This window comes from Balaenoptera physalus, assembly GCF_965194825.1.
Source record: "Balaenoptera physalus genome assembly, chromosome: 6".
Classification (NCBI taxonomy): Eukaryota; Metazoa; Chordata; class Mammalia; order Artiodactyla; family Balaenopteridae; genus Balaenoptera; species Balaenoptera physalus.
In genome coordinates this window covers 65,955,893-65,980,308 of record NC_138885.1, presented here as the reverse complement: position 1 = coordinate 65,980,308, position 24,416 = coordinate 65,955,893, and the positions used below count along the sequence as shown (strand labels likewise).

Sequence of the window (24,416 nt, the reverse complement as noted above, 5' to 3'; positions counted from 1 at the left end):
AGACACAGAGTAAATTCTTGATGTTATTTTCAGACCAAAATCATGTTTAGAAAGTGAAATGTTGCTATCACCTTTAAAGACAGTAAAAAAAAAAATTGTGTAATGCACTCGGAGGACAACAAAAGAGGTAGTCTTTAAGTTCTGAGCAACATTCACCGGAATAAGCAGGTAACTTTCCTTAGGGGACTATGGGGCTTATTAGTCCTGGTATGTTGATCATTAAACAGGTCACATTACTTACACTGTCTCACAGACCACTGGTCATAAACTAGAGACCCATAGACAAGTTTTTGTGGGCCTTCAGTGTTTGTTAAAAATTTAATTAATTTCCAATCTTTCAAAATTAGGAGATTTTACTTTTAAAAAAACTAGACTTGCAGTTTTTCTTACACACACACACAGGTCAGATGACCTGGGCAGTGTTTCTGCTCAGCAATGATCAGCGGAGCTGAGACGGCTGTCCTTTAGAAGCGTGCACTCTCCAGGTCAAGAGTCCTCAGCAGCCCCCTATCGTCCAAGTGGCACTGAGGCCACATCTAGATTTCCATATTGGTCATCACATTTGAATTGTATCTTTCTGTACACTAGAGTTAAGAGGAACATGAAGCTTTTCTTATGCCTAGCCCAATTTACGAACTTATGTTACCTGATTGGCCTGTATGGCCACATATACCACCATATGTTCTAGAGTAGTGGGAAACTAAAAGTTAATCAATTTTTCTAAAGTGACCCAACAGCAGGTGTAAGCTCAATACCTTTACATTTTTTATACGATGTTCAAACAGTATAAAAATTGTGTTCAGAATAGGGTCAAAACTGTGTACTTACTCATAAATAGTTTTAGCATCTTCAGCACTTTTGTCCTTAAAATCAAGAAGCTCCTGAAGACTCTGGATGTACCTAAAATGCAAATCGACCCCTCGTAAAGCTGTTCTTTTACATTTTGAAACTTCAATATTGTGACAATGTTCAAAAGGCATTTTTAACATTTCTTAATTTTTAATTAATTCTTAACAAATTATGGTTGAAGTAGGATTTTTATACCCATTCACATTCAAGCAAAGTGCGTGACAATAATTAGAAGAAGGTACATGTCTTCTCCTAAAAGCTTAGGTTAAATTTGATTTAAGAATTTTAAGATTTCCTACTTCTTTTTTTTTTTAAAGTTCTATACTCTAAGATAGTTTTTAAATTTCTTAAAATTACCACTGTACCTTACAGTGTAAATACTGACTGTTATGAGAACTGAGTCTGTCACCAATAGCTATGTGATATTGGGCAAATGACTTAACTTGTCTTAGTCTCAGTAAAATGTGGAGGCCAGCCTACCTTGGTATAAGAGTCTAACTTAAATGCCTCTGCTTTAAAAACTTAATTTTAGATGTTTGTGTCCAGTCAACAGATGTTTATTGAAAGTTTACAATCTAACACGTGGTTCTTTTAAACAACTGAACAAAAACACAGAAGTCATGAAAATGCAGGTTTTTAATTTACCTAACAATTCAAAGGAGCAAATCACCTGGTAAAGGAGCAAAATGAGGGAAGCCAAATGACTCTCTGAAGGTCATGCTGAGGAGCACAGTGGCAGTGCAGCACCAGAGCCAAAACACCTATCATTCAATGACCATCAGTAGTGTAAGGTCTGCTTTGGCTTGATCTACAACTGCCATAACTTAGCAGGCATCCAGGGGCAATGAAAGTGTTTTAAAAATCTGTAAATCCACATGTTGGTTTGGAAAGTTGTTTCTGACAAGCAATATGCCTTACAGCATGCCAACACATTCCAAAGTCAAGTGATTCTGATGTCTACTGTTATGACTTAACACTTACTTTTCTCTTTATTGGCAAGAACAATTACGCTCTTTATTCAAGAGATACTGAAACCAAGCAGGACCCTGTGGGGCTCCTGGGCATGGAAGCCTTTCCGTGTCCCCTGTTTCTTGTTTGTAGGGAATAGACTCCAGCCTCCACGACCTTCCCTGAGTTCCAAAGGGCAGGTCCAAACAGTTGGTAATCAGGGAAGGGAGGGGATGCAGAGACAAGGGAGGAGCAGCCAAGAAACAACAGTGCAGCCTTGGGGCAGGGTCCTGGGTCCACCTCAAGGGATACACATAACAATATCTTTGAGCTTTTTTACAGAACTAAAACCCCCAACAAATGGAATATGTTAGCATTCTTTAATCCAGAGAAGGTCACAGTTTGATAACCTCAGGAAGCTCATCAGGAGACCACCTGAGGCCAGATTAAAGGACTGAAGGCCCTGCACATATCCTGATCCTTATCAGCAAACCCTGCCCTTGAACCACTGCTGTAATCACCAAATCTCCCTGGGTTGGGACACAGTTTTTCAGGGCATGAGCCCACTGTGTCCCCCTTTGCCTGGCAAAGCAATAAGTTATTCTTTCCTACTTCTCCCAAAACTCTTGTCTTCAAGATTTGATTCGGCACCAGTGCACAGAGGCCGAGTTTTTGGCATCAAATTATTAACACTTACAATGTGTTAGGCACAGATAAGATTTCAAAATGCAGCATATTCTACTTTTAATGAATTTAAAAAAAAAACAAACAGGAATAAGCCTCCATAGAAAATTGTATGTCCCCCTTCCATCAGAGCTCCTCTTACTTAAACCACATTTCTAACTGTTACATTCTTGGACTAAATGGCATCTGATTATCATTTATGTAGCAATCATACTTCTTTCATTTGTTTAAAAAAACTGACATTAGATCAGCTTCTCCCAAAACTATAATGCCTACAACAGGAAAGCTAGGATCTCCATGAATCATAATTGGGAAATGTCTTGCAGCTCAATTTTTTCCATTTAAGACTGAAATCTGGCAAACTCTTTTGTTTGAAATGTATAGTGCTTAAGAGAATAACACTTTTAATAACATTAACAAGAAAGGCTGTACACAGGTGGCCACATATGTGTGCACTTTTAATACCTCTACTGTCATTTTTTAAAAGAGACATCATAGTTTCTACACAATTCTAATAACTTCTAATTGTTTTTAAATGGTAGAATAAAGATTTTAACTTTTGTGATTTATAAAAATATACTTCAAAAAAATAAATTCACTTTATAAAAAATATTTACACCCTTTAATACATTTTATTAATCTGACCACAGCATGGGGCAGTAGAAACAAACAAATCTGCGTTTGAATCCCAGCTCCACCACGACTGGTACTGCCTTGGGCAAAGGACTTAATCTGTAGGTGCCTCAGTTTTCTCATCTATAAAATGGAGGTAATCATGCCTACTGGGCAGGGTTATTGAAGGGATTAAAAGTAATGTATATAAATCCCTAACTATCAACATACGGTAGATATTTTTATTACATTATAAACTAACATCTCTGCAGATTTAATAACACAAATCTTAAATATAGTGTTTGCATTTCTGTGCAGTTCTGATTGTTTTTTTCAAAACCAAAAAGTAGTACAGCCCAGGATTCAGGGGATAAGCCCAGATACATCCAAACAAAGGAGGAGGAATGCTGCCACTACCTTAAGATTCCACTGAAGAGTAAAAAAGTATTTGCTTTAACTTTGGGTAAAGTCTACAACTCTATCGAAATTGCAAACACAAGACAGGGAATCTTACCAGCTTTGCACCAATTGAACTGATGGTGTCCTGAGAAGATTATCTGGAAGAAGACTTATTTCTTTCATTATATTTGCCAATCTCACAGGCAACTCTTGCCGCAGAAACATAAATGAGGTCTTTTCACAAGCATTCACAGATCCTGAAACCAAACACAGTGGGAACAGCAGTAAGTGGAGGCCATAAGGCAGGGAGAAACACAGAGGGAGTTATTTGGCAAGTGGTAGCATCACCATAATGATAGGGCAAGGAAGAGGAGGCAAGGGACAAGATAGCCTGAATGACCTTCCAACTGACCTTCCAACCACGCTGTAGAGCAGCAATGTGGATACTTTCTTATCTCCATTACTCACATCTCCCATCTTAGAACTAAGACAACCTAAGCAAGCCTAAGCAAGTCACAGAGTCTAATTAACGTAGGACCTGCAAAAACCTATCCTATATAACCTGTTGTTGCTATCATTAAAAAAATCTGTTTCTTAACTCTAGGTTTATGAGAAGAACCTCCCTAAGAAACAGTGGAAATTTTGACATGTTCACAGGAAGATGCATTGATTCCACGCAGAACTATACTAATTGCCATAAGCAAAGAGTAAATGTAGAAGAGTCTTTCAGGCAACAGAAAGCAAAAAATACCAATGCCTGTTCAGCAACCATCTTCAAGCTTCTCCCCCAGCAGGTCCTATTCAATTGTTTGATTCCTGGAAAGCAACCTGCTTCCTCCTCCACTCCTATCTCAAGATGCTAAGCAGAACAGCTGTAGATCTCCTTTGGCAAGCAGTTTCACTTAAAGTTAAACTAAAAAGCCCTGTTATTTCAGTAATGCATTTTAAACTCACTGATTTAATCTTGCTGTTTTAGCAAGAGACACACTTAGCAAAAACTAGATTGTCAATAGCAGGAATTATCGTATTAAAACATTTTCTTGTGAAAGTTCAATGACATACTTGGGAACAAGGCCAAATTCACCCCTTAATCACACTAGAGTCATTTTAAAGTAAAAACAAAAACCAAGAGCTCTGAGCCAAACAAAACTGCCACTGTAAACCACAAGTTTAAGATACCAAAAGATACCATGGTGGTATCTTTCAAGCCACTAGTGATCCGTTAGTGACCAAACAGCACTCAAAATGCAGAAGATAACTTTACCTACTCAAAATTTTGACTTTATTAGTTTTCCCCGTTTCCCCTTAGCGACCCCATATGAGAAGTCAAAGTTAAATGCCTGACTTTGCAATTCCTCTGCATCCTTTCTAGAGAAAACCAGGAAGCACCCATCCGAGGAAGAGGAAAGTGGATAGTCACTTTGGTAAACAAACCCCACAGAATATTGTACTCACGCACTTTACACGTGCTCCAGAGTTTGTTGACGAAATGAATGTGCCATTGGCGGAAACTCCTAAGCCAGTGGCAAGAAAACATTCTCTGAAACACTGGGCCAGTTATAACCTGCTTCCCCTATCAGCACGCCACTTTTATGCAATCATCATATGCAAAACTAAGCATTTATCAGCACTCTGCAGAATCCCAACGCAACTCCCGGAGGTGTCAGCACACTCGCTTCCCACCGGAGCTGCGCTCTTCCGAAACGGCCAGGCTGAGAGCGCGGAGGTGCACACGGGCGCTGAAAGGCCGCGGGGGTCATTCCGTCCTCGGCCCCCGGGTTTGTTTTTCAACAACACACGGCAAAAAAAACCCACACGCTTCCAGCTATCTCGCCTGCCCCTGCACCTGAGCAGAAAGATCCATCCGCGAGGGAGGAAGGAGGCGCCTAAGGCGCCGGGGGAGAGACGTTGAGTGGGGCGCTAAGAAGACAAGAGGGCGTCCGCGCGGGCCGGGCCCGGCCGGGGTCACCAGGCGCAGCTCCCGGCTGGGGCTGCGCAGGAAGGCCCGAGGTCCGGGCCGCACTCACCGAAGTCCAGGAACTGCTTCATGGAGAGCGGGGACGGCGAGAAGCGTGCGTAGAAGTCCACTTGGCCCGGAACGCCGCGTTCGGGCGCCGGGCCGGAGCCTGAGTCCGAGGTGAGGCTGCGGCTGACGGTGGGACGGGCGGCGCGCAGCCCGGGGCCCGGACCGGCCGAGGCGGCTCCGCGCAGCAGCCGCGCCAGCCTCATGCCGAGCCCCGCCGGAGGAGCCGGAGCCCCGGCGCGGTCGCCGCTCCGCAGCTCGTCCGGGTGGTACGTGAGGGACGTGGCGGCTTCGGGGGCGGGGAGCGGCTGTCACCGCCGCGGCCACCGCCCCCTTCGCCGGAGCCCGGCCCCTCCCGCGCCGCTGGGCGGGGCCCGGGGGGGGTAGAGAGGGAGGCGTGGAGGAGGCGGGGAGCGCGCGCCGGGCCGCCCCGGGGTCAGAGTCCGGCCCCCCGCGCCGCGGAGCGGGGCCCGGAGAGCGGCAGGGAGGGCGCGTGCGCCTGGAGGCCCGGCGCTGTGTAGTGCGCCCTCCCATGCCCTTTGGGAACAAAACCCACCTTCCTGCTTCCCCGGCCCTTCCAGCCTCAGCCGAAAGGCTCAAGGGCGGGGCCTGGCTCAAGGGCGGGGCCTAGCTCCGCTTCCAGGCGCCACGGTGTCCTGCTGTGAGCGTGTTCCAGAAACCCTCCTCTGTGATGCAAGCCCAATATTTTACAGGGGAGGAAACTGAGACCCAAAGAGTTCCAGGAGCAGACCGTTGCCAAACAGTGGGACAAAAGTACGAATGGTGATCACTGCAGAGTGTGGCCCTAAATAATAGCACAACGACCGCCGTCCCAGGAGAAGAGAATTGGCAGCCCAACTTGAAGCGTTATCTACAGGCATTCTCGGCCTGGGCAGCAGTGTATTTAAAAAGGCTTCCTCCACTCCGATTGCCCTTCTCTCTGTCGTCTTAGCGTCACAGTTTGGTTGCCGCATACTTTCCAGGTTTCTAAATAGTGAATATAAGACTAGAGAATTTCTAATTTTGATTCAATCCCTTAGAGTTGCAAAGGCTGAGTTACAGTGAAAATCACCACTGTCCCTTCTCTCCACTGCTACTTCCCCATATTATCGAACCACAGTGCTTTATAATGTCCTAGATGCAACAAAAATACTTTTCCATGGTTGTGTAGTTTATCAATTTTATTGTATAATTTATTATACAATAAAAATTATATATGTATACATATACATATATACATATATATATATACACGTATATATGTGTATATATATCCAGCAGTTACTGGTATAGAATAATTCATTTCTCCATATGGTCAGGTCTTGGGTTGTATAAAAGTATATGTATAAAGAATGAGATGAAGACTTCCCTGGTGGCACAGTGGTTAAGAATCCGCCTGCCAATGCAGGGGTCACGGGTTCGATCCCTGGTCCGGGAAGATCCCACATGCCGCGTAGCAACTAAGCCCATGCGCCACAACTACTGAGTCTGTGCTCTAGAGCCCACGAGCCACAACTACCGAAGCCAGTGCGCCTAGAGCCCATCCTCTGCATCAAGAGAAGCCACCGCAATGAGAAGCCCATGCACCGCAAGGAAGAATAGCCCCCGCTCTCCACATCTAGAGAAAGCCCGTACGCAGTAACAAAGACCCAACGCAGCCATAAATAAATAAATATATATATTTATTTGGAAAAAAATGAGATGAGATATAAAATAGATAACTAGTAAGAACCTGCTGTATAAAAAAATAAATAAAATTCAAATCAAAAAAAGAAAAGAATGAGATGAGAGTCTCTTTTTAAGGTGTACTGGTGTTACCAAACCGAGATCGTTTGCCCAACGTGCAGCAAGACAAACTCTTGAGATGCCGAAGTTTGCAGCAGGGGAAAGGTTTATTCACGAAAAGGGAGAATAAATTTTAAATCCACCTACCCTAAGGCGAGGGGCTTGGGATATTTATGGGATAAAGAAGTAGGGTGGTCCGAGGCCTGGGGAAAAGTGAATGGAGGTAAGGTGGTGAAGTAACCGGTGTTCTGCGCATGCGCAACTGAGCTACATGCTTTTTCATGGGATGCTTGTTCCGAAAATGGAGGGGTTAGTATGATCTGAGGGTGGAGTGTTTTGGCCTTCTGATGTCAAAAGGTCATCTATCCAACACTGCAGAAAGCCCAGTTGAATAGTTGGTGATCTCGACCAATATGAACTGGGCAAGACTAGCTCCATGTTCCTGAAAAACAACTTTTGAAACCGTTACTATAGTGATCCATCCGTCAGAGGTGTTATCTATAGGGGGCGGTTAAAGGAGTCTTGTGATATATTGTCTAAGCTATGTGAAGCTTGAAGGGTGTGCAATTTGTAGGAACAGTTAAGGCAGGTTTGATCAGTGAAGGCAGGTTACATGATATGATTGATTAAGCAAGTTATAGTTTAAGGGATCTGTTGACTGCCCTTGCTTTCATTATCTCACAGGTTTAGCTTGAAGGAGAACATTGACCACCTGGAAACAATTGTAGGCAGTTGAGGGGATGGGGTGGAAGCAGCACTCAAACATATTTTCCAAAAGTGGTGCCTCTAATAATTCTTTCAGGTATCTGTTAAAATGGTTGTTGTTATGATTTTGGTGACAATATCTTAGAGGAAGCAGTATGAACATAAGATTATGAGATATATAGAGAAAGTAATCAGAGGGTGGTATCTCTTTTATATGTTTGCTGCCCCATCAACCATACTCTGTACCCTCCAAATGTGGCCTTCCTTCATCCATTCTATGAACATTTGTTGAATGCCTAGGTACCAGGTCATGTTCTAGGTGGCTGGGAATATAGCCATGTGCAATTCAGATAGGATCCCTTTCACATATGCCTGCTTTTACAAGCATATTATGCAAAGTCCAACAGGGTATAAGAATTTTACACATTATCTTCAAATATTAGCCTGCTCCATAAAAGAAGGATTAGGTTTGTTCTGAGTGGCCCAGACAGCAGATGGAAGACTTGTGGGTGGAAACTGTAGGGAGACAGATCTGACTCACACATGGAAAAACTTTGGTTACAGCCCTTTGACTGTGAAATGGGCAACCTTAGAGGAGGAGGGGGTTCTTGTCAATGACTGTTAGAGTCTGGAGGACAGCTTTCTAAGGACACTGTGGGGAGGATGATTAGGAAGCAATGTGGTGCTATGAAAAAAGACTGGATTCTGGGGTCAAATCCTGGCTCTTTCGTGAACTGGCTGTGTGGCCTTGGGTGAGTTACTTAACCTCTCTGAGCCTCAGCCTCCTTACCTAAAAAGGGGGGATAATATCTGTCTCACTGGGGGTGACTGTGACATAGATAGTTTAGCCATCTGTGTTAGCACAATGCCCAGGACATACTAAACACTCAAACGCCCTCTATTTTTTTTATCATTACTGGTGGTTTTTTAAAGTTATTTCCTTATTACGGTTTGATCAGAACCACTCACGTACATGTTTTGCATGAAGCCAACTTTACCAAAGATTTGGTAGAAAACAATTTACAATGGAATATTAGCCATCCTTAAAATAGTCCCTCAACTACTCTGCGATTCTGCTGCAGCCTCTGGTCGTTTTGCCTTCCTCCTTCTCCCCTTCCTTCCAGATCACTCCTTGAGCTCTAAATTCTTCTCACACTATCATGCACGGTATTATTCAGCTTCCTCAGCCCTGATTTGCAACTGTGCTGTTTTCCACCCGAGCATGTCGAGGTGCTCAGCTGAACCTTAACTTGTGTGAAAGCACAAAGGCCGGGCAGAAAGCTTGAGATTTATCATATCAAGGTTCTTTCACCCAGAAACCAATCCCAACTTTTCTTTTCTCCAAAGTATATTCACCAAGCTTCCACCCAATATACAGAGAATGAGTATATAAATATAGATTTAAAATTACATCAACTTTTCACTTCTTGGTCAGAGGCTTAGGGTCCAGAAACTGGAGAGAACATTCGATTTTTTTCAGGTCTCTGTTAACATGACGGTTGTTAAGACTGTAGTAAAAATATTTTAGAGGGAGCAATATGAGCATAAGACTGTAAGATATGGGGTCAAAGGTAGAAAGTGATCAAAGGGTGGTATCTCTTTTATGAACTTTTACCAAAGGGCTATATTATTTAACTATGTACATATAAAGTATAATTGTAATGTAAGGCTCTATAAAAATCTTTATAGCAGACTTGGGCGGGATTCTCTAAATTCACTGAGATTTTATGATTCTTGTTGGACTGATTTGACTGAAAATCATGGAAACAAGCTGGACTATGTCCACCCTGTCTCCTTTACCCTCTGGCTTCATGGGGCTCAGAGGACAAGAGGAAAGTTACAACTATTTATTCTCCTGCCCCTTCCTGCTGGGCCATTATCTGTGTCCCTCTTAAGTGTGGCCACAGCTCCCTCCCCATGTCCCGTGAGCCCTAGAGGTGGTACCAGTTTCCTTCTCCTGTTAATTGGGGTGCTTCACGAGCCCTGTCTCTTTACTCTGCCCACACCTCTGGAAAGAGTCCCTTCACACACTCTTCAGTTTCCCCTTTGAGTACGCTACCATTTCCTGTCCCAGAACCCTGACTGATACTTTACAAAGGTAACCTTCAAACAAAAGATAAAAATCATGACTTTCATGCAACTACAAAATGAACACATCATCACATTGTGTACTTTTAACATCTTATGATTTTATCAATTATACTTCAATAGAGCTGAAAAAGTAAAATGAACACACCAAAATTTTAATTAACACATTCAGTAAATGAGGGAATCAGAAAAGGTATTACAACCAGTTCAAAGGAGAAGCCAAAAAACAGGATTACAGAAACGAATTTGTAAAGGGCTGTAAAACTGGCTTTTCCCCTTAGGAGTCCGGAACCCTCCACCTCCACCTCCACCAGACAGAACGTATTTGCATGGATATAGGCAAGAATTATTTGCATTATCAGTTACCTACAATTTACAGAGTTATAAATAGCTCAAAGACAGTGAGTCAGAATCAGACACCCTAAGAAGTTGTGCTCTGAACAATGCATTGTATTTCACTGAGGCATGATTTTCCCCCACCTACATTTGCCTTCTTTCTTTAAGGAGGACCGTCATTCAAGTGGTTACCTGTGCAGTGATGCGGAGGCCATCCTGTTCAGCAGGACTTGTTTTAGGGAAATCCCCGTACTTATCTGGCGTAGGTGTTTGCTATGCTGCTGGAGTAGAGAGGGAGCTCCCCGGGGAACGAGTAACAGAACAGCCCTGCAGGAAGCTAGGAGAGGAATCCACTCCGCAGAGCTCAGGAGGAGGGGAGGTGGCATTTGCAAAGGCTGTTTCACAATGAGAGCGCTCCCTGAACCCTCAGTAAAGTTCACTAGAAAAAGAAAAAAGATGGTTGAGACTGGGTCTTTTGTGCCTTTGTGCAAATTGGTGAAAGGGGTGAATTTTGCATGAGAATTGGGGGCAGCATTTGCACTTGAGGAGCCTAAGCAGTGGTCGGGTTGAAGGGGACTCTGAGGTCGAAAACCCCTGAGAGTTTACAGACCTGACACAACTCCAGACCTGGACAAACTGGAATTAGCCATTTGAGCCAATTCTGGGGGCAAGAAGTCTGCTGATGTCTGAATTATATATGCCATCAGCACAGTTCAAGTTGTTCTCTTAAAAATTTTGTTGGGGGAGAGGGCGTCCAAATTTCTAGTTTCACCACCAATTTCCCTTTATGTCTTTCATTTCTTTCCTTCTTAGGTTTCTAGCTGCCTACTTCTGGGGTTCACTCATTCTGTAAATGTTTCTTTAGACATGCTGTGTCCTGGGCAGGCACTAGTTTAAGTTCTGGGGATACAGCAGCGAACAAGACATCCAGGTCCCTGCTGTCATGGGGCTTCCATGATAAGGGGAAGAGACAGAGAATAAACATATAAGATTATCTCAGAGAGTGCTACAGGCTATAACAATAATAAAGAAGAGTAGTGTGTGTGTGTGTGTGTGTGTGTGTTGTATGGAGGCTGAGATTAGGACCTTCAGAGGCCCTAAAAAAAAACAAGATGTTAATATGACTCCTCCCACCATGAGCCTCAAAAAACCCAATCATCCCTACTGCAAGAAACAAAACAAAAAATCCCTAAGCTTGTTGGCCTTCATTCATTCATAATTCACCGAAAAAGTCATTAGGTGAGACTTTGGATTATGATTGCTATGATTCCCTCAAAACACATAGCTGGCTACGGTCATCACCTCAGCTTGCAAATAACCGCGGGCAAGGCACAGAGTTAAGGCTGAGGCGCTAGTCTTTTGCTTCCTGGGCACTGTCCTGTCCGGCCCCCTCCTCCACTCTCAGGAGATCAACTGAAAGGCTTTTTCGAAAGGTCCTTTTCCATTTGTTCTGCCTGTGGAGTTGCCCCCAACTGTCTGTCAGGAAACTGTAACTTAAGATTCTGTAAAAAGCTTGGAGCTACAGCCATGTCCTCTTCAGAACAGTGTGAGTTGCCATATTTCACTGATACTTAGAATTTTTTTCTTTCACATTTTAACACTTCACAAATCAATAAGGTGTTACAATTCCTATCAGAACAGGCGTTGACATTGCCTATGTTTTTGATCATCAAAGTTTGCAGACTGGGTATCAGCTGTCTGGAAGAAAATCCTGAAGAGTGAAGCGCTCTCTTAAGAAATGCTGCATCACAATACTATTTTTTGGAAAAGACATTTATTATTCTGAGTTAAAGGTTAATTTGAAAGATTCAAACTGTAACTATAAAGAAGTAAAGTTCTTGGAGAATCTTAACCAATTTATTTCACTTACGTTTTCCTATTGTTATATGCACAAGGAATAAGATGATTAAAATCTGTCTAAATGTATCTAGAGCTCTTAGTAAGATAAAATTTTAAGGGATAAGAAAGCATTGTCATTGGTGACCTTTTAAAATTCTTACTAGAGGGAATATCGGGAGACAATTCACTGTCTCTAATGCAACTGGTAATTGGAATTGAGATCACCTGGGGAGGGTACAGGAAACCAGAGACAATCCCTCACAGCAAAAATATTTAAGGGATGACAATAGTGGAAGCCAAAGAAAAAGCGCTTTCGAAAATGAGGGAGCATTCGATATTGTTAAATATTCTCCAGCAGTCAAGTAAAATGAGAACTGAGAAGCGTGCTTAAGACTTAATAACCAAAAAGTTGGTGGTGGCTTTGGAACAAGTGGCTTCATGAGAACAGTGATGAGGAAGTAGAGATGATAACTGCAAATAAATACAGTCATTGGGAAGGACCACTGTGGAGTTGGTTTATTTATATATTTTACAATGGGAAAGTCTTGAGTATGTCTAACTGCTGGAGGTGAGGAACTTATGAAGCAAGCTGGATATAAAGAAGAGGGAGAGGTTAAGTGCCTGAATAGGGTCCTGGAAGACTGGAAGCGTTGCCTTAGATGGGAGGAGGGACACATCTTTGATTGGGATGCGTTATCAGTATGTTTAAGAAATGTGTGGAATTGATATGGGCAGACCTGGGCTGGAATCAAGGCTCCACCACTTTCTAAATGTGTAACCTTGGCTAAGTTGCTCGCTCTTACTAATGATTACGGCCATTTCTCTTTCTGTGGCATAGGCACTAACCAGTGAAGCAGTTACTTTAACAGAGAATGCTGAGGCTGTATAGCCTAGTGGAGAGAACATTGCGTGTTAAATCAGACCAGGGCTCAAATCTAGTCAGGAAATTGAGAAAATCCTTATACAATAATTTGCATTTTGTGTGTGTGTGAAGCAGGAGGTATAGTGTGCTTGAAGCTAAAGGGAAAGGTGGGAGAAGCTCACTGGATAAACCATCTAAGGAAAGGAAATTCAGAATAACCACGTCTTCTTTTGATAATCCTTCTAGAGATGCGTTAGGGTTGACGGATTTTACTTTGTATTAAGCAGGACTCTTGCAGACTCAAGTACAGAAAACCTAGTTCAAACTTCCTTAAATAAAAGACCATTTTTTTCTCAAGTCACTGAAATATTCTTCGAGTGGTACATCCAAAGCATCAGAGTGTGTCCTTCCCTCCTCTTCCTCTTTCTTCCTCCCACATTTCAGCTCTGCTATTCTTGGTGTTGGGGTTTCTTGTGAAGCTTCACAAGGCTGACTCCCTGCATTATTTTAGAGATGGACAGAGTAGCAGCAGGCTTTAGTCCCTGATGGGCAAAAGCTCAGTAGTGAGCGCCCCTCATTGCTCTAGAAAAACACTAGGATTGACTCTGGCCAGGCTGGGGCCATGTTTCCAGCCCTGGACACTGGGAGTAGGTGTGGAGAGGTGGTACACACACACCGATACCTATCCAACATCAGGGACTGAATTAGAAGAAAGGGAAACAGCAGATTCTTTCATCTGAAGGGATGCTGGGCAGGTAAAGAAACAACACATTATTTCCATGTTCTGCAGACTGGTAATGTTTTTTCTTATTAAACACTGGGATTTAATGGAGACATGCAATCCATGAAATGTGACATTCTCTCACAGAATGATGATTTTTTTTTCCTCTATTTTTATTCCCTTCATTTCCAGATTATTTAGGTCAGATAATGTACATACACATTTCTACCCTCTTTTAGAGGAGATTTAGAAAAAAGAAACAAGATTCACCTTGATGTGACATATATCTTGGAGAATCAGGTTGATCTTAAAAGCAATAAAAGTATTCTGAATCCAGCGTTAGCTAGAAGAAGGCAGTTGCATCCTCTCTATGTATTTTCTTTTAGTTTCCTAGATCTTTTACCATTTTCTTTGGGTGAGCGACCATATCAGTCGGAATTCAGGGTATAAAATAGAAATCACTCTAGATATTGCTGGCATGAAGGGATTTAATTCAGGAAATTAAATGTATACAAAATAGACTAAAGTAGGCTCTAGCCTGGGCCTCTGAGGATAATTTCTAGAACAATGACCCATCTGGGGATTTCTGGAAATTGAGGAGAAGACAAATACTTGTAGCTGCAATCCACGGTCGAAAACAGGAGAAAAGAGACCACCACCAGTCAATCCTTTCTGATACTTAAAGCTAGAAGACACTCAACACTGAACCTCCACAACCGTGTTTGCTTGTAGAAACACCCACTGAGTCCACCTTGCAGATCTCAAATGAAGGAATGTAATTCATAGACTCTAATTCACGTGCAAAATCCCTAGCTGTAAGGGAGTCTGGAAAAGTATTTTTAGCTTTCCAGCCCTTCTAACTAGAAGAAGGGTGGAATAGAGGTTGGGCAAGCCAATCCATAGTTATCTACCACAGTGGTCTTAGGCATCTTATTCATTTGTTTTCTGGCAGGAGTAGTTGGGTTGTTTGTGGTGGCAACAGGCAAAGGGAAACTGAAGAGCTGTTGCTGCTTGAGAAAGGAAATGTCAAATTCAAAAACTTAACTCTTAGAGTTAGCCTGACCCTTACTTCAGTCTTTTTGTTTTGTTACTGATTTAGAGACGTCACTATAACCAGACCAACACATCACTGCTTCTGTGGGTCAGCCACCAGAACTGGCAGACTGTTCCCCACTCAGTCGTAATGGGAGTCACTGTAATGGGATTTTGCTTCTAGCAGGGCAGGTGTCTTGAAGGCATGCCCCATAAGAGTAGCCTAGGGGCTTCCCTGGTGGCGCAGTGGTTGAGAATCTGCCTGCTAATGCGGGGGACACGGGTTCGAGCCCTGGTCTGGGAAGATCCCACATGCCGTGGAGCAACTAGGCCCGTGAGCCACAACTACTGAGCCTGCGCGTCTGGAGCCTGTGCTCCGCAACAAGAGAGGCCGCAACAGTGAGAGGCCCGCGCACCGCGATGAAGAGTGGCCCCCGCTTGCCACAACTAGAGAAAGCCCTCGCACAGAAACGAAGACCCAACACAGCCAAAAATAAATAAATAAACAAATGTGGGGTTTAAAAAAAAAAAAAAAAAAGAGTAGCCTAAAACGAATGTTATCTATCCTGTCAAGACAGTGAAAGCTATAGACTCACATATAACAAATACTAAAATGTGTCCTGATTGCTCTTTATCCACAAGTCTGAGGATGTTAGGGGGCTGGAAATTGTATAAAGTGAGTAGATTGGTGTCTGTTTCCTAGAGGCCTAGGTTATAATCCTGCTTACTCCATATACCATTTTATAGATGAGGAAATTAAACCACTAGGGGTAAGTAAACTCGCCCAAGGTCACACAAGTAGGAAGTGGCAGAGAAGTAACCTGCACCTTGAACGAAGATCGACTCCATAGCCCCTTGCTGCCCAACGTGTAATCCGTGGACCAGCAGCATTGCAGCACCTGCAGCTCCTTAGAAATGTTGACTCTCAGGCTCTTTTCCAGGCTGTGTGAAGCAGCACCTGCATCTTAAGATCCCTAGGTGATTCTCAGGCATGTTAAAGTGTGATGAGGATGGCTCTTAACCACTTAGTTGATTTAAGACTTCCTAACCAGGGTGGCTTTCTCAGTTTGGTAAGCGCCCTAGAACTTGTTCCATCAGCAATTTGATGACACCATGGAATCAGACCCCCAGTTTTCCTAGGGAAAAGTGCCTTCTTTTTTTTTTTTTTTTTTTGGACTTTAAGAGGTCTTTCAGTCAATGCATCGTGACATGTGCAAGGGACAAATGGGAGTTGTTCCAACTGTCCTTCCAATGACAAACTTGGTCTAATGCAAGTGACGTAACTCAAGCACGAGATGGGCTCTGTGAGCACATCCTCTTCTGCACAGCAGTAAAGGTATAAGCAACAAAGCTACAACATGCCTTCCCATTATAGGAAACCAAAGAATCAATAGTGTGGGTGAAGAACTGAGGAAGGGTTCAAAAGAAATAATCCTTTCTTTTTACACTCTTCCATTTCAGAAAAAAAAAAAATCAAGAAGAATCAGTATATAGCAATTTCAAGATGCCTACAGACTGACTTTGTGCACATGCTCCCACCCCAACCTGCATTCTGGTCATTGTATTAAGGGCTTGAAACAATTGAACACAGAAGTAAGGTCACTCTTGTTGTACAAAATGACCTGTGTTGATAAGCAGTTTAAGAGTTAGGCTCCCAGTATTTTTTAGTTAGTTACGGGTACTTGGACTTGCAGATTGTAGCTATAACAGGTAAGTCACAGGGTATGATAGACCTTGAAGAGTGAGGAAACGAAAGGTCAGTGACAGTTAAACTATGTTTCCCCATCTGTAAAATGAGGAAGTAGAACTAGATTTCCATGCTTCCTTCCTATTTTAACATTTTATGATTCTACGTAACAAGTGTGATTATAAAAATAGCTAACATTTAGTGAGCACTTTCTGATCTTCTCATTTATTCCTTATAAAAATCCACAAGATAGGTACTAATATCAATCTTACTTTACAGACGGAGAAACTGGGGCACAGACATGTCAGTCACTCACTGGGGTTATATTTCTAAGAGGGGAAGCTAATTCACACCCTGGCAGTCTGACTGCAACCTCACTCTTGTTCAATCGCCTCCTACTTTATGACAAATATGCCTCTAGCTTCCAAGCTCTCATTACTTGGAAGCACCACACACAGAGATAAGGCATTTCCACATAGAGGGCGGACCCCTTGCCATAAATATTCAGGCCGTCCAATGACCCCTATAGCATAGCAGCTCTCAACCTGAGCTACACTTTGAGTCACCTGGGGAGCCTTAAATAGCACTAATGCCTGGGGTCCCACCCTCAGAGATTCTGATAAAGTCAGTCTGACATGAGGTCTGGGCACTGGGACTTTTAAAAAATGTTTCTTAGGAATTCAAACAGGCAGCCCAGATTGAGAATGACTACTTCCAACTTTCCAGGAACGGGGTTTGTTCTGGAGGCAAGTTCTACCCACGCAGGACCAGGTACTGACCTTATGTGTCAACCGTTGATACCTTGATGCAAGATTTTTAATCTGCTACTTATGTAAATTTACCTGTGTTCGTCAGTACCACCTGTTATTTTAGATAAGCTTCCAATAAAAGGTCAGAGCCCATGTCTTATTTGTATGTGTATCCCCAGAGCCTAGTAACAGCCTAGAAATTTTATTTCCAATTGGGAAAAAAATGATGAAACCACACCTAACCATCTCCATATTACAATCACAGGATCTGTCACTGTGACAACAACAGAAGCTTAAATCTCACTTAAATCTATCTACTGGTTATTGTTGAACCGAATACTTATCTGCTAGGCTTCGAGATAGTAAAAGAAGCACACTCTGTCCCTGTAGTTTGAGATTTCTTGGGGATGTTCTCGAAGGATGAATAGTGTGTGAGAAATTTTATCTAACCTCTGCTAACACGATATGTCTCTGCTTATTTCCATGACCCCGGCACAGGCAGCCTGACAGAGAGATGCTCCAGTGTCAAGGCAAAGAGACTGAGGCACTTAAGCTTTGCTGACTGCTACAAAAATCACACTTGTTTTCCTTCATTCCAGTATAGCCATCGACCATTACCCGGTTAGCTTTTCCCTTTGTGGTGTCTGGTCTACCTTGCACTGGGCTAGACAAGTGTTCTCACTCTGACTTGTGTTTTACAGTTCACTTACCCATAGAGGATTTAACCAGGAATCCCTTTATAACACTTCCCTTCTAGATGGGTCTGTTGGTAACACCTCTGCAGACCTGGCTTCAGCCACTAGCACACAGCACTCTCACAATCTAATAGCTGGGTCAGAGTCAGCAAAACCTGTTTTTTAAGGTACAAGAGAAAGAAAACTGTTACTCGCCATTTGACCATAATCAGGAACTAGTGGAGGAACAGATGCCCACTAGCTTCTTTGCAATAGCCACTCTTCTGAAATCATTCTTCAGTTCATTTTCTCCATCTCTTTGAAGCTCAATGCACGTGGTTGGACCATGAAGGTCCAACCAAAGGATGGACCACCCATCCTTTGGTCTTGAGGAACTGCCTTTAATCATTTACTTCATGCTACCCAAGCTGATCAAACAACCCTTCTACATTCCTGTTTTCTCAGCTCTGGGGATGTACTTATGTGGAAGCCAGCCACCTACAGCATTTCACTCTTTCCTCCTTTAAAACAAAACAGTCTGTCAGTCCCAAACTGTCTTCCCACATTGTCCTTCTGTGGGTTAGGGTACTAGAGATGAGCTTCTTATTAAGATGTTTTCATTTAGGGTAGAAGGCTAGAACTTATCCTTACTTCCCTGGTCTGGACAACTTAAAGCATTCCCCACCTACATCTACCCCACATTCTAGAATATTCTGAACCACAAGGGCATAACATAAGCCATGACTGTGCATGACGCACTGCGAGGTTGTGGCAATGACACGTCAGTGTTTGCAGACGGGTCCAAGGATCCCCTGTAATAATACCACTATCACTCCTAGGCGTCCCTGTATTTTATGAGAGGGAGAGAAGCGAGTAGAATCACAGAAGTTATATAAAGCACTGCCATGACCTCCAGCCAAGAGCATTTATGCCATAGCCCTAGCCAAACCACAGTTACTGACACTCTTAACAGTTATGTTGATTATACATTATTGCAGTGATTTAAACTGGGTATACCCATAGGACTGTGGCTAATAAAGGGTCACAGCCACTGGCCTATCATTAAAAAGTGCCAGTCACTCATTTCTCTGGGTGATAACATCTGTCTGATCTTCCAAGAACTAAGAAAGCTAAGACTTAACACGTTACACCAAGTACAATGGAAAACTATTACCTAAGAGCCTGGGCATATAATACATTTTAGATTGGAAATTTATTCAGGCCAGGGCATGCTATATTGCCTGGGCGCTATATACATACCTTATATTTATTAAATTGTGATAATCCAGCTAGAGAAGTTTCATAAAATTGCTTAAATTTAAACGAAATCCATTGGTGAAGAAAATATTTTCTGATCTGTCAATTCTGCCAGATCAGTCCTTGGTGACCAGTATAATGAGTCATGTCACAGCTGGCCTGCTCTCACATCCAAAGTGTGTTCTAAGACGAAAGCAACTTAGCCATAAGAACTTTCCTCTTCATGCCATGGTATCATTGCTAAATGACGCCTTACCCTTCACAGGCATCATAAGCCTTTGAAGCAAATGAATCAACACATACAGACATCTCCCAATTTGTAGTATCTTGAACAAACCACCTTTAAGATCATTTTCTTTGGAAAATATTCTCAACTGAACAGTAGAGCCAAAAGGGGGGGAAAAACCCATCAATCACATTTACATTGCATTTTTTGGGGGGGGCCCTAATATCTTTGGCTGATGTGAGATTATTCTTAGTGTCCCATATAAATAAAAACACGAAAAACTTTACAGTTAAGTTTGATGAAATAAAAAGAAAGGCAATTCACATTATTTATAATTTCACATATACAATGCTGTGTTACTAAGCAATGAACACTTTCATAAAAAAATTTATTTCACACTTTTATACAAATATCCACAGGTATTTTTCTAATCATGAAATAATTTTACAATGCTAGTTAGTATAAAAATGTATCAAATGCAAACAGACCAGTGACTTGACTTGAGATGACATTTTTAACAACTACAAATTTAAACACCACTACATTCTTGCTTCTTTTGTTGTTGAACCACCCTTGTACCCCTCCCCCCACTTTTTAGGACATTCATTTTTATAACAAAGGTCTACAAACACTTTCAAAATATCAGCTTCTGAGCAACCTATAAGCCAGTGCACTAGGTTGCAAGTTACCTAAGCAAGAAACTGAGATTTTAAACACTGTTATGACCCATTTTAGAGAAATCTTTGTAAACAAAATATCACTTATAAAACTATTTTTGTTTTGAAAATTCCAAAGTACAACTAGTATCTTAAGGGCATAACATTTCTGAAAAGAAAAAAAAAAAAATTAAAACTCCAAAGCAACAATGGCACACGTAGCTGTGTTTTGTTCTTTTAAAAGATTCTGAGATGCTGCTTATACTATAGCCAAACAAATTAGCACCTGTTTGCTGTTGCGCCCCATATAACTTAACATTTTGAAGTACAGTGATTTTTTAAAATTTAGTTCTCATATCTATTCAATCTCTATTGAATGTATTATATAATAATATCTTCCTCCTCCCTCCCCTTCATCTTTAAAATTAAACAATTTAAAGTTCTTTTTTAGAGTAGTCAAAGTCTTTTGGGGGAATGCAGACAGGAGAGGAAACAAAGCAAAAAACAGAACATCAACTCACTGATTAAATGCTTCCAATAACATTTAAAAACGTCAAAGCCACGATGTTCTGACTTTTGGTATCAGGTATTCAGTAGTCTTACGCTGGATCGGTTTGGGTCCACCCCAGGCACTCACCGTTTCTTTCAAGTCCTGAATATACAGTATTTTCAGCAGTGACTAAACTGCACTAAAGTCCAACAAACAATCCCATCATTTCCAAGAGTTCCTGAAAGTTATAGCATGAAATTCAGAAATACCACACAGGGCTCTAAACTAAAAAATTATCTGCTGTCTTTAAGAATTAAACATCTTATAGTTAAATCCTATTTCTTAAATGTTTTGGGTCTGGAGGGAGGGGGTGAGGGCTGTCATGAAGGGAGATGTTTTAATAACTTAAACTTATCTGTAAAGTATAACAACTCTGATACACTTATAAAGAATTACTGTTTTCTTTAGGCAGTCAATAATTTAGGTCCAACCAACGACCTCTCATGTTCTAATTCTGATTGCTTAATCCAACCTGAAGGGTAAACTGGAGAATCTTTGGCCTGTTAGTCAATAACAAAATGGTTTGTAAAAAAGAAAAATAAATACCATATACAAATAAGTATAACTAGCATTCAAATCTGTTATGCCTGTGTGTTTTAGTCAAAGGGGAATTAAACCTCTGTGTATTTGGTGTGAGCAGGTATTCACACATCTAGGAAATGGAAAAAGATGGCAGGATGGCAGCATCACCTTCTATTGCACACTTAATTTATGGGAGCACTTTAAATTGAACACAGCTACCCTGACGGCATAGTCTTGTGACGCAGGACAGTTGACTTGCAGGTTCTCTGGTCCTGCGAGAAGAACATTTGCAGAGGTGGTGCCGAGGTCAGGACGGTCACTCTGTTGGCGCAGTGGTTGTGGTGGCTTCTTCCAGCTATACCATCGAGAGGATGTGGCAGGTCCTTCCCCAGCACAGGTAAGTCAGTCACACCAAAAACAAAGGCAACCCGGAACATTAAATTAAGGCAGTTAAAGAAAAATCCATTCCAACAGTCTTCAAATTGGCCGTGCAAAACAGGAGCCTCAGGCTACATAACAATGTCCAGTTAAAACTGTAGGCTTGTACTGTGTGTAGTCTGTCTGAAATCTATATTCAGGTATTGAACAGGCTTTTCAATCCATTGAAATTTCTGGGTTGGGGAAAAAAAAAAAAAAAGCAGTTTGGGTACTGTGAAGCTTTTTTGGCCCCCCTAGGAGTAGCTTTCATTTTCATTCCACCTTGTGATCCACTGTTTTTTTTCAAGGTTATCATTATATTTTTCATCTGGGATCTCTCGCTCCTCTTTCCGGATCCTTACAGCATGGTATCGGGGAACACTATCGTCGTACCTAGAGCGTTTAAAGAATCCACACTGGAGGCGGGGGAGAAAGACACAGAAACAAATTAAATAATTCCAACGAGAGCAAAAGTCCACTAGATGGCAATGTCTAAGCTTTCTGTTCAGCTATGCCTAACTTTGGACTTGGACAAAGAATAAAAGACATGGTTTTCTTTTAAGAAGGAACCAATAGGTCAAAAAGAAATGATAACAGCCGGTGGGGATAAACGGAAGAGAACAGCTGTAAAACTGGAAGAAAAGTCCCTTTTTCCATCTTGTCTTTCAATCTTATAACAATGTTAGTTGCCTCTAACAGTTGAAGAGCTTATGAAACAGTGCTTCCATTTTTCATAATCACAATACTGTACGTAAAAGATCTAATTTTCAGATTATTAGAACATCATGTTAGTTTCAAGAACAAATTTTTTTCAAGGCCATACACCAAAGATTATTTCATGCCCTCTTCCACTAACAAAATGGAAATGAGGTCACAAATATTTTATAAATTACTACTTGAAGTGGGTCAATTTAAGAAATCTCTCCTCCAAGGCTCCAGTACTCATCTCTCAATAGCTAGAAGGTAATTTATACTGCCTGGATTTCCAAACAAAGCTTCCAAACTAAGCTGTTTCATTAATAAATCATGTAGTAACTGTGTCCTGCAATAAAATCATTTATGTACTGCAAGGAATTTGAGGAAACTATTACTTGACTGAATTTCAGAGCATCCCCTAATTTCTTTTTTTTTTGGCAAAAAGACAACATTTACATTTAAATTATTAATGAATATATATTTTATTGATCTTTAAAAAGATATTCAATCTGATCCAAAGTAGATTTTTATTGAGAACATATCTGGAAATTTAAAAATCAGATTGAATTTTTTAAGAGAATAAAATATATATGTATTTTTTAAAAAGATGTGTTTTTAATTTAAAAATGCAGATAAAAGGTGGATGAGGAAGATACTTAGAATGGTTGATTAATGTGTTTACTATTGGACATGAACAGGAACAGAACATTTGTTTTGAATGATGTTAAGTTATAAAAATGGCATGGGGCAAAATAAAATTATGTACGAAGTTATCACTGAGTCAATGGGAAAAATGGACCAAGAAGTTTTGTTCTAAGGCCTTTTCTATTTTCTGCAAAAAGCCAAAACACCTATCTGTTACAATATGTGGCTCTCGCCCCATTTAAACAAAGAAGAAATCAAGGGTGATACATAAAACTGAAATGGAATTGGGATTCATCGTGACAGTGCCATGGAAAGGGATTACAGGGGTAATTCTACCCTCTCATGCCCACAGAAATGGAAAAAGGAATCTCTGCCATTCCCATTTCCGTGGATTTACAAATAAGAGAAGCCAAATACAAACTTAAAATCAACTGAGACCCAAAGTTGAAAAAAATCTCTAGGAACAAGGAACAAGGTCAAACTCCATTACAACGTTCTGAAATAAACTGTCCAGAGCAGTTTTATGTTAGAATTTTGTATATTGAAGGCCATGTTGGCAAAGAATCATCTTCTGAAGTTGACCATAATGTCCATCACGCCAATAGTTAAGAGTTTGTTGCAATGGTCTTTGACCCATAGTAGATATGCAGGGAAAGGAAGTTGCATGCTTAGCTAGCATAAAACAATTTCTGAGCAACAATAAAAGCATTCCAAGCCTTCCCCCATCACTTCATAGCAAGGAGATCAAAAAGATGACAGTGAGAAAGGCTTCTCTTCAAGAGAAACACAATGTTTCCAACATGCAATAGGTTAATGAGGCAGTCAACACAAGCTTCTATCTGTGGGAAATTCCAAAATGGACAAGAAATCTGGGATGATTTCTTATGCATCTTTGAAATTCCAAGTGAGATGCTACATACTGGATTAACAACACATGGCAAACTGGGCTACTGTGGAGGTCTAAAGCCTCCTTTTGTGTGTACATAGATTGCCGTTTTCTTCATTGCTGTGGGTAATGTTTAATAACAACAACAACAACACAAAATTACTCACCTGCAATGAAAGATTCTTCGTGCATTTTTTAAAAAACTGTAAACTTTCAAGTGAAATAAATGAAATAAATCCAAGCAAGGGAAGCCAGTGTGGACATTTGGAAACATCTGTTAATGGGACACACACAGCAAGCTGTTGCTTTTAAAGTTAGCCACCACAACCATAGCGGGTCCCACAGCTAGCAATTAAAAAACATTGATCAATTACCAATTACAGAAGTAGATCAATACTATGCATCAGAAGTAAGCCTCTCTTTATCAGACGGCTGAGCATGGATCTCAGCCTTGTGATATGTGGCATCATAATGATCTTTCTTATTTCTCTTGAAGAAACCACACTACAAGGAAGCAAGGTATTTAGTCAGTGTTACAGTTTTATGTATAAAAGCTAAACAAAGAAAA

General features: G+C 41.4%; 2 protein-coding genes and 1 long non-coding RNA gene across 7 annotated transcripts in view; 1 reads left to right on the top strand and 2 right to left on the bottom strand.

Annotated features, from left to right (window-relative positions):
* Positions 1 to 5,875, bottom strand: part of PDK1 (pyruvate dehydrogenase kinase 1) — a 45,649-nt gene extending 39,774 nt beyond the window's left edge. The window contains exons 1-3 of one of the 2 annotated variants that reach the window (XM_082465469.1): positions 5,520 to 5,875; positions 3,608 to 3,749; positions 829 to 900 (exon numbers count right to left, since the gene is read on the bottom strand). In XM_082465469.1, coding sequence (XP_082321595.1) covers positions 829 to 900; positions 3,608 to 3,749; positions 5,520 to 5,721 — 416 coding nt within the window. In that variant the 5' untranslated portion in view covers positions 5,722 to 5,875. The remainder of the gene's footprint in view (positions 1 to 828; positions 901 to 3,607; positions 3,750 to 5,519) is intronic. The other variant, XM_082465468.1, reaches the window with a different exon arrangement.
* Positions 5,492 to 24,416, top strand: part of LOC309662595 — a 38,702-nt gene continuing 19,777 nt past the window's right edge. The window contains exon 1 of the long non-coding RNA XR_014264789.1: positions 5,492 to 5,629. This is a non-coding gene — a long non-coding RNA (uncharacterized lncRNA). The remainder of the gene's footprint in view (positions 5,630 to 24,416) is intronic.
* Positions 19,846 to 24,416, bottom strand: part of ITGA6 (integrin subunit alpha 6) — a 75,494-nt gene continuing 70,923 nt past the window's right edge. For 3 of the 4 annotated variants that reach the window (XM_082465333.1, XM_082465336.1, XM_082465335.1), the window contains one exon: positions 19,846 to 22,037. In XM_082465333.1, the coding sequence (XP_082321459.1) occupies positions 21,876 to 22,037 (162 nt within the window). In that variant the 3' untranslated portion in view covers positions 19,846 to 21,875. Of the gene's footprint in view, positions 22,038 to 24,222; positions 24,353 to 24,416 lie in introns of all 4 variants that reach the window. The other variant, XM_082465334.1, reaches the window with a different exon arrangement.